This window comes from Camellia sinensis, chromosome 13, assembly GCF_055761805.1.
Source record: "Camellia sinensis isolate YWXY chromosome 13, ASM5576180v1, whole genome shotgun sequence".
Lineage (NCBI taxonomy): Eukaryota > Viridiplantae > Streptophyta > Magnoliopsida > Ericales > Theaceae > Camellia > Camellia sinensis.
The window spans coordinates 92,106,853-92,117,014 of NC_138973.1; the positions used below are offsets into that span (position 1 = coordinate 92,106,853).

The following is a 10,162-nucleotide window of genomic DNA, read 5'->3' on the forward strand; positions in this document are numbered from 1 at the left end:
TAAATAGTGAGGTGAACAAGACTTAAAACTAAAACTATTAGTTTAATAAATAACTTTACCACTTTACCACTTAGTAACACACTACATATTTTTAATTCAAAATCAAAATTTATATTTTACAGATTTGTCACAACCATGGGCACACAGTCACTAGGGGGTGGTTTGTGATAATCTAAATAAATATATTTTTTGACTTTTTATGAAATATGAGTTGAGTATAGATTGGATTTGAAGTGATGTGTTAGAGAGGTGATGTGACTTAAATAAGATGATATAACTTAAATAGGATAGTGACTTTTTGACTTTTTTAAATCATGCCAAACAAATTATTATAAAGTAAACACCTCTAGTAGTGACCTGAAGTTTCTCTCTCCTTGCGCCAAGTATCCATTTCTCTATTCAAAAAATAAATAAATTGACAAAGGAGCGACGTGTACCACTTGAGTGATACACAATATATAGTAAATATTTTATTTTATTTTTACTTGTTTGAATTGCACACTGCTAGTATAGATAATACAAACAATTTCAAATAAAATGATACAATTAGTACAATCTATTTGCTCAATGTTTCTAACTACTAAAATGGACATAGCAGAATTCCTTTCTGTTCATCCATCGATACCAGAGTTTAAACATAGATCTCAATGCAAGTTATTAATGCCAAACTACAATGTACTTACTATCTATCTCACACAAACAATGGCTCATTAATAGATAGAAGTAAAGTTCCCTTACAATGATTTGGATAAATTATATATGTTAAACATCATCAACCTCTTAGAAGCATTTTGTCAGGTTTAGTTGTCGGATAAATTTTCATTCATATGCGCGTGAACTCATCACACAAAATACCTACCTCCTCTAGTTGTAGCAAGTCTTAAATGAAACTGCAGCCTGCCAGATTTTGTTTTAGGACTCGTTCTCGGCCGATCTCTTTCCCCTTGCAGCAAATGTTTCCGCAACCAGTAGAGGAAAAGCAATAGTCGCATCGCAATGTACCTGGTTAGAACCAATCAAAAGGCCGAAAACAAATAAAATCATACTATGACCATGGTTGTTAGAATCTTTATGATTCACGATTCGATTCATATGATTCGATACAAATTTCAACCAAAACTATTCAATTTGTGCTGTTATATCTTAAACTGATGAGCAAAACTTATGATTCAATTGCGATTCAGTATGATTTTGTGATTCACTTCAAGCCACTGCAATTCAATTTTGTTTGCATAATAATGAAACAGTGTTGTTTTTACACAACAAAAACAAGATAAATTAACCATAAATATGTTTTGTAACTTGAAGCATTTTCTTAGATTAGCCATTCGGCAATTTCAGGAAATTTGGTTCCATAGAGTAAGGATTGAACATGGGCCTTCCATTCCAAAGTCAGTACAACTATTAGAAACCATATTGAAATCAATGCATTACTTTAGTAATCCAGTGGATTGTTCAACATATACCAGATGTATGAAGCAGTAAGCAAAAACAGAGATTTCAAATCAATTTTGCATAATAATCTTTAATTGCCAAGTGTACAAATGGATAAGAGAATGTAATGTCAATTATACAAAATGGCCTATAAAAGAGATGTGATACTACATTTATGCTAAATAATTAATCTTACAATTTCCGATTCACTATTTAGCAAAACAATTCACGATTCGATTCATGATTTGATTAAACAAGCATGCAAATAACCAAAATGGCAAACAATTAACAAAAGATGCAAATTGGCCAACAGATCTGCACAGGTTATACTAATAACAGAAGCTTCAAGGTCACAAAAGAGAAGGAAAAAAAGTTAAACCTTAACAGTCTTAGCAGAACCTCGTATTTTTCCCCATGATACAGCTTCATCAGGACGAGCACCAGAATCACTACCATCAAACTCTTGCGCTGTGTTAATAAAGACTGCATAATCTGCCCCGTTACGCATCATATTCGCATTGCAAATGTGATGCTTGGGAAGTCCACCTCCAAGAATTATCATTCCAGTCTTCCTAGGACTTGCATGGACAGCTTCACCATTCATGGCCCTAATATCTATGTATAGAGCTAAGGTCATCAATTCATTTCCTAAGTTATCGTATACTGGGCATGAAAACGACATACAAAGGAGAAGCTTTACCTTGCACTACGTCAACGACTAGACCGGGGTTGCGGAAAGAATGAAAGTATAACATATCCCCCAAAGAGCCGTCAGTTAAGCCAGGGCAGAAGACTGGAATATTGTTCTATGAAGCAAAAAAATATTACAGCAATGGTCCACGTCAGAGTCCTAGAAGAAATTGCATATTTATATAATAGACAATAATAGCAGGTTGATGTGTGTGTCCACACCAATAGTTTAGATAAACAATTATACATATCATCAAATGCCTATTCTTTTTTTTTTTTTTGAACCAGATCATCAAATGCCTATTCATATGCAGATGTTTGACTCGTTGGACAAAGCCATCCATGAAAGAACAAGATTTGCTTACTATTCAAATGCAAATGCTTGACTTGTTGGACAAGCAATCCATGCAAAAACAAGAATTTCTTTGTTGAATTTTTATTTCCAATTCTTTTGGCAAATTTCTCATGAAAAGGGATCTTTATAATTAAGCAAAAATTGACACTTTTTTACCAGCAAATCCATTAAAAAATAATATTCCAAAGTCATATATGAAACTTGTTTTACAGTCAAGGAAAAAAACATAAATAAAATGTCATTTGCCCATACCCCTTTCTTCGCCCTTTTTGCATGTCTCACACCTCTTGTTGATACCATCATACATTTCATTTTTCAAAAAATTTACCAACAGTTTCGTCACTCCTTTTAATCACCCCCCCACCCCCGAGGAAAAGCTCACCTCATTTATCATTTTCAAATTACCTCAATAATCTGGTGTACTCTTGTATGCTTCAGTTTCAAGGAATTATTTGTGAGGTTTTGTGGCTATGGAATGCAGGTTGGATGCTGGAGTGATAACAATTATGGCGGTGTTTGGCAAGAATTTTGCCTAGGTTTTTTTTTTTTTTTTTTACTAAAAGACACAGTTTTTACAAAACTAAAAAAAACAAATCCAAACAAAATATCACATCCAACCCCATAATCATTTCACTTTTTCTCTCACAAACATCACATCCAATCACAAAAAAACCCAACTATCTTCCCAAACACCAAAATTTTTTTATCCAATAATATCCTACAACTAAAAAAACCTATATAAAAACCCACTTCCCAAACACCCACTATACATGAATTAAATGAATTGGGTTGATTCAACTACACCGGCAGGTTGATGTAAAGGGTACAATGATCGTAGAAGGAGAAGAGGGAAGGGGCTACAGTAGTGCAATAGATGGATGGGGGTTGCAGATGTGGAAGGAGAAAGGCAAGGGCATTGCAGCTGTAGCAGAAAAAGAAGGGGAGTAATTTGCACTAGGGTGAAAGAAAGTTTTGGCTGGCAACAATGGGGGAAGGAAGGGATATGAATAAAAATGACATTTTATCTATAGTTTTTCCTATACATAGACTCCAAAAAAAAAGAAAAATTTATTTAATTGACTAGATGGTAAATAGTTTGTCAACTTTACCTTAATTGTAATAATCCACAACAAAGAAGTATTACAGGAAATACAATTAGAATTTAGCTTACTAATAGAAAGCAATCAAAATTTTGAGAATGAATAATGAAGAAATATGATTCTCATTTTTCCATTGGAAAGTTACCAAGGAATAGTCATTACTACCTTTGTTTGGTTGAGTTTTCAAAATCATTTTTCTAAAAAAATTCCAAAAACTAGTTTGGTGATAAAAATGAAAGAAAAACAAATCAAAAACTCACTATTTTTTATGTGGTTTTCTATCTGTTGGAGAGGAAATAATTTTGAAATTTAAAAAATATCTGTTTTGGTTTTATTTTTGTCAAATTAGTTTCTAATTTTTCAGGAAAAACAATTGAGCAGACAAGTTTTGAAAACTCAACCGGAAACCTTTCTTAGACTAAATTCAGCTGTAGGAAGTCTTGCTTCTTTACCCACAATTAAAATCTATGATGCTCACAGAAAGTCGTTTCAGGCTTGACATACAGAATTCAAATCAAGCTAGTACAAGGTCCTATGTAAGATGACAGCCCAAGAAAAACACAATTATTATAACGTCATGTAGGAGGAGCATGGAGTTTGATTTTGTTCACACAACTATTGGTTCAAAACCATGGAGCCCACAAGTTTACATGGGATCGACACACTTTTTGGATATGAAACTCAGAGCTTTGGACCAATCAGATAGTGTGTATTGTTCAACAATTCATTTCCAAGGAGCATGGCTTACAATTTGATCCAAGCTACCTTTTTCATCTCAACAGTAAAATAGCAAGTTGCACGAATGCAAAACACACAACAACAAAAAAATATATAATTCGAATGCAAAAACTTAGAAATGATGGTGATTATATATTAAATGTTGTCCATGATACAATATAATAAATTTTAAAATTTGAGTTAGTTATAGAAAAATCAGGTTAAATTGATTGGATGTCTACCTTGTATGCCCAGTAGAGGTATGAACTCTCATTGTTTATTTCTTTCCCTAAGCGAGCAATAACTTTAGATGGAGTCCACAATACATTCTGCAAGACAAAAAAGAAAATGGGTAGTATGAAAGTTAACCAATGTCCTTGGAAAGCAGTTCATGATTAAAAGCAAATAGTGGAAAAGTAAAAGGAACAGAAAATTATATGTTTCATTTCATAATGTATCAAGACATTTTATAAACTACATAACACCACTTAGGGAACCTTAAAAGTATATTGGTGCTCACAAGTGAAAATATGTAGCATTGAGAAAATCTTAAGTTACATAATGGGATATCATTACCCATCCGCAAAAAGTATCACGCACTTAAATTTCATCACACATACAATTCTCACTAGAAAGGGATTCATCAGATAATTATCACTTTTTTTTTTTTCAGATATCAGTTTTTTCATTTATATATTCAGCACGTATGTAACATGGCTGTAATAGATACTGCTCCAAAGGATGAAAGAGCAATATTAGCATTGCATCCAGTCATGGTAAATTTTGAGGACAGCACTGCTACAAGTTTGCAACTAGCAAGCCAACTACGTGGGAAAATATAAAAATTAAATACATATATATTAGGAACGTTCATGGTAAGCCAACTGTTAAGTATGCACACAATCAAAGTAAAAAAAGTAAATAGTAATACCTTCGCAGTCTGCTCTTCCAACATCTGGTCAAATATTGGAATGATCCAATCCTCAAATTTGCAGTAGTTCTCATTGGGAACCAACAAGTTACCAATGCGGTTCAATCCTTTTGAGCGTAAATGAGCTCCAGGTAAAGAAAAATCGCCTTTATATGTCGGTGCGAGGCATTTTATAAGGTCTTCTTCAACACCACCAGCTGTTGTAACAACTACATCAACCTACAAACAGATAACAGCTCGAGTGACATAACTGGGTAAAAATTTCTAACTTTCTGAGTAATGATCTAGACATGTAATAGATGCAAAAATGTGCAATTACAAATAACCAAACCAAACCAAACAAAGCCTTAAGTTCCATCAAATGGGATCAGTTACATGAATCCTTCTTCTCCACTCGACTCTATCCAAAGCCATTTTGTTCATATCTCTATTTACTACACTAGCCCACGTCAATCTAGATTTGCCCATTCCTCAAACACTTTCATCAACCATCACTGTATCGCATCTCTTTACTATTGTGTCTGTTGGTCTCCGTTGTATACGACCATACCATCTCAATCTATTTTCTCTCAACTTATCTTCTATCAATACTACTCCTATCCACTCTACCTTTTCAAATTAATAAAAGGTTTATTACAAAAACAATTCGTAGTGCTCAAAAACCATTTTCAATCCTTTCATCAAATATTTATCAAATCAAGGAAGAACTATTTTTTTCATCAAATTGAGAATTCAACAAATCTTTCATCAAATTTAAATTTGAAGAAAAATTAAAAATTAAAGCATTGGAGTTTTTTTTTTTTTTTTTCCCATCAAATTTGATGAAAAGGAAAATTTGGGATAAGAGGGAAATTTTTAAAAAGATTTTGATGAAAGAGTTAAATTAGGGTAGTTCATATCAAATCAAGCTTTTTACTCAAATTTGGAATCAAATTAGATGAAAAAAAAGTAGTGAAGGTTGGAGATTCTCTTAGCGCATCTCCAACGCTTACTCAAATTTTTATCAAATTTGAGTAAAAGTTTGATCAGATATATTGCGCTCCAATCATTTCATCTAATCTGGTCAGTCGTCCAGTCGGCCGAACGTCCTAGAGCAAATTTTCAGCAAAACTTCCAAAAGCCGGGTCATCCACCCGGTTGTCCCTATGAAATTTGATAAAAAGTTAAACGTTCCCTTGATTTGATGAAAAATCTAGCATCGCCTTCATTTGATATGGGTTTGATGCCACGGTTGGAGCAGAAAAAAAGGGCATGTTTCATCAAATTTAAATTTGATGAAACATCTAAATAAACGGTGGAGACGCTCTTAGAGCCACAAATTGTTCAAATATTCAAGATAAAATTGCATTTCAACGTTGTCTAAACGATATTTGGTCCAATTACCAGTTTCCACGTTCTAATTTGTTGCAACAACTACCAGTAGAATTGACATGTCTTCTTTAAGTTCATGTATCTACTTTCACTCAAAAATGAGGGCTTTCGAACTATGAAACTGACAGAACAATCACATTTGCAAATCAAATTGCCTTCTTTTTAAACATAGATACCACTCAAAATATATTGGGCGCGCGCACACACACACATGATTCACTCACCATGTGATGCTGAACAAGATAGCGAATGGTGTCTCGAACACCAGAAGAAATCAAATTGGATGTAAAACCCAGAAAAACCTTGCACCTCATGGACTCTCTGTATGCCGGGTTTCTCTCCTCTTCGCCGCAGTCCTCCGTCAAAGACTCGTCGGAAAGCCTCCAGTCTAGCTTCAAACCCCCAATCAAAAACCCAAAAGTCCAAACATAAATAACATACATAATTTGAAAAAAAAAAAAAATCAAAAAAATTGGGGGTTTTGGAAATCGAACCCACCATTTGATTGACAACTTCAATGGCATCGCCGAGATTGGTGGCTTGAAACCCAGTTGAGACCATGGATTTAAGAAGCTCAGAATAGTTGACGCCTCGGTTGAAATCATAGCCTTGGATCTTAATACAAGATCCTTCGAGAGTCTCTGATTCTTTGAAAACTACTGAGCGTACGGAATCCAAAAGACGTTCTTCCATGTCTTCTTCCCCCATTGTTCTGCAACAACAAAAAAATGGAGCTTTTTGGCTACCGCAACAACCACAAGAGGGAACCCAGAAAAATTCAATTCAATTCAATGAAAAGGAAGAACTTTATAGTAGAAATACATGGTGAAATACTAGAAGACTAAAAGATTACAGAGGAATGAATTTATGTTATGTTGGAAGTAATCTTTATCACAAAAAAAGGTAACCCCTTACCTGGAATTGTCAAAAAAATTTCCCCCGACACAAACTTCTTCTCCACAAAGGGGGGTACTGCCGCCGCCCAAGCCCGGAGAAGAAGGTCAGTCTTCAGTCTTCACCGATTGCGGTGGCGACCAGGAGCCCTAATTGTGTGTTTGGTTTTCTGTTCAAATAATTTTTTGAAAAAATTAAAAAAAATAAAACAAATTAAAATAACCAAAGTTTGTTTGCTGACATTTATGCTTTTTCTATTTATATTTATATTTTTGAAAACTACAAGTAAAAACTCGTTTGTTTCTATTTTGTGTTTTTAAAAGAAAAAATTACACATAAATCTCATTTTGAGAATGTTAGTTCATTTAACTTTATGTGTTTTTTAATAAATCAAATATTTTTTTTTATTTTTGGTAAGTGTTATTTGATTTGGTTTAATAATATTAGGTCATGTTTGTTTGGGCGGACTGGATTAGCATTCTCATGACTAATAGTCCTAGGACTACGAATATGTTGGATTATGAATCCTATCTTAACTAATAGTCAAGTTTAAAATAATTAGTCCGTACTTCAATTGTTTAACCAAACATTGGATTAATAATTTTATTGGACTATTAATCCAATCCCAAGCTCATGTCCACCCAAACAAACATGACCTTAGAGTTTACTTGTATACCCTTTGGTTGAGATTTGATTTTGATATTTGTTTGGGTTGTGGGTAAGATGTGAGGTAACATTTTTATAGACTTTGTTTGGTTTGTTTTTCAAAAAAAAAAAAATAGGAAAAATTTTCTATAAACAAATTTTCAAGAATAATCAAACTAAACAATTTTTTCTAAAAAAAATTTTAATTTTTATTTGGTTACCTACTTTCCAGAGTTACTCTCTTTCTCGTACACATCAAATCAATTACTTTTTTTAAAACTCTCTCTCCAAAATAATTTTCTAAAACCATTTCTGAAAAAAGGTAAACCAAACAAGTTTTCGTTCTTTTTATCCCAAAATCTACTCTACAAATACAAACCAAACAAGGTCATTTTAGGGATTTGGTGGAGTGATGAGGGGATTGTGATGTTACTGAAGTGGTGTATTGTTATTAATGTTCAACCCATCAGCAACATCCCCACCCTGTTCCTAAATCACAATTGAATCAAACATTCACATGCACCTTACATCTACCATGTTTGCATAATTCTGAACAACTACCCAAACAACATCAACACAATCCACATGAAGTTCTCGCGCCTGTACTCACTAACAGCCACACACCCCAAAATCACATTACTCACACACTCGCACCATAACATATCAAGCAACTACATTACTTGAACATCTCAAAACATAACATTAACTTGAAGCACATTTTTCCCCAGCAAATGTTGTCGTAACAGCACAAACACACATCCAAATAGCATTTTATGCAGCCAGTAAACACAACATAATAACACTTTGTCCATCAAAAATCAAACAACTTCTATTTTCGCTTTCAGCATAAACAACATCATTACAAACATACGGAAATCACAATTTCAAACCACAATACGACTTACAAATCCAATCACTGACGAAGTTAGTTCAACATCATACATTCACATGCCTACTGCCATCGTAGAATGAGGTCAAAGCATTGACGATGTTTGTTCATCGATGTTACGGTCTCACTGACTATTAGAGTTCAAGGATCCTCAGTTCTCATGGCGAATCGTTTATGCAAATCTTACCAACGCATACGCTTTTTTCGATTTCTAGGGTTTCTGTGGCTCCTGTGCTATGTTAATGTTAGATTGAATATTCGAGGGTCAATACTACCAAATGTGAAAATTCAATCACCCCGGTTGAGGATGCCAATCACTAACGTTGGAATACTAACCCAGAATCTTCCATAATATCTTAACCGTTTTATTCGGGACGAAGGGAAAACATAAAAAAGACGATAGTAAGCTTTTGGGTATTTTGGTCACTACAACATTACTAAAATCTAATATTTACCCTCTACCAACAAAAGGTCATGAGTTAATTAAATGGGTATATACATAATTAACGTTCAAACAGGATTTATCAGTCTACAAAATAAAATGTATGACCAAATGGTTCAACCCATTAACATTTTGGAACTTATTAGTGCTTTGCCCTTTTTAAAAAGTTATAAATAGAAATTTATTAAGGTTTTGTTTGACGTTGGCTAATATAGTCAATTTTTTTGTATTCAGATTTTTTTAGCCTGGTTTTTTCAACCTCGTTTGGTTTAGATATTTTGACTTTTGTGAGAAAAAAAATGTAATGATTATGAGTTTGATGAGATATTTTGTCTTATTAACTTGTTTTATCATTTTGTATTTTTTTAACTCCAAAATGATAGCCAAATTAGGGCTAAATTTTGTAAACACAAAAAAGTGAGTTTCGTTTGTTTTTTTTTTTTTTTTCATTTCTTCTTCTTTCTCTCACTATTTTCGACTATCACCTATTTCTCTCTGGTCTTGATCTATTTCATCCCCTCCTCAACTTTATTTATTAAATATATATATATATATATATAATAGAACTCGTGTTATGCATGTATAAAAATAATAAATTTAATTATAATTTTTTAAATAAAAATTGGAGTGATTTTTTATTTATGTTTCAACGTTACACTAACAACATGATTTATGTAGATTATTTTATATGTTT

The 10,162-nt window shown here is 33.2% G+C and overlaps 1 protein-coding gene across 4 annotated transcripts; it reads right to left on the bottom strand.

The window, feature by feature from the left end:
* Nucleotides 1–459: 459 nt before the first annotated feature.
* On the bottom strand, nucleotides 460–7,784 carry DHS (deoxyhypusine synthase). 4 transcript variants are annotated; one of them, XM_082902844.1, is made up of 8 exons: nucleotides 7,514–7,784; nucleotides 7,097–7,310; nucleotides 6,823–6,990; nucleotides 5,228–5,446; nucleotides 4,539–4,625; nucleotides 2,135–2,240; nucleotides 1,814–2,049; nucleotides 460–1,002 (listed from the first exon to the last, which is right to left on the bottom strand). In XM_082902844.1, exons 2-8 carry the CDS (start codon nucleotides 7,304–7,306, stop codon nucleotides 913–915), a joined length of 1,116 nt encoding a protein of 371 aa, XP_082758970.1. In that variant the 5' UTR covers nucleotides 7,307–7,310; nucleotides 7,514–7,784; the 3' UTR covers nucleotides 460–912. The 4 variants fall into 4 exon arrangements, with proteins under 4 accessions (XP_082758970.1, XP_028124424.2, XP_082758971.1 ...); XM_028268623.2 differs by having other exon boundaries at nucleotides 7,097–7,340; nucleotides 7,514–7,723; XM_082902845.1 differs by lacking the exon at nucleotides 6,823–6,990 and having other exon boundaries at nucleotides 7,514–7,730.
* Between the last annotated feature and the right edge of the window lie 2,378 nt (nucleotides 7,785–10,162).

Bases quoted from the DNA above. Each gene is read 5' to 3' on its own strand.
- DHS (XM_082902844.1), bottom strand. From the start codon at position 7,306: ATGGGGGAAGAAGACATGGAAGAACGTCTTTTGGATTCCGTACGCTCA. The intron at 5,447-6,822 runs GTGAGTGAATCA...ATCTGTTTGTAG, and splicing joins ATCTTGTTCAGCATCACATG to GTTGATGTAGTTGTTACAAC. The intron at 4,626-5,227 runs GTATTACTATTT...TTTGTCTTGCAG, and splicing joins TGGAAGAGCAGACTGCGAAG to AATGTATTGTGGACTCCATC.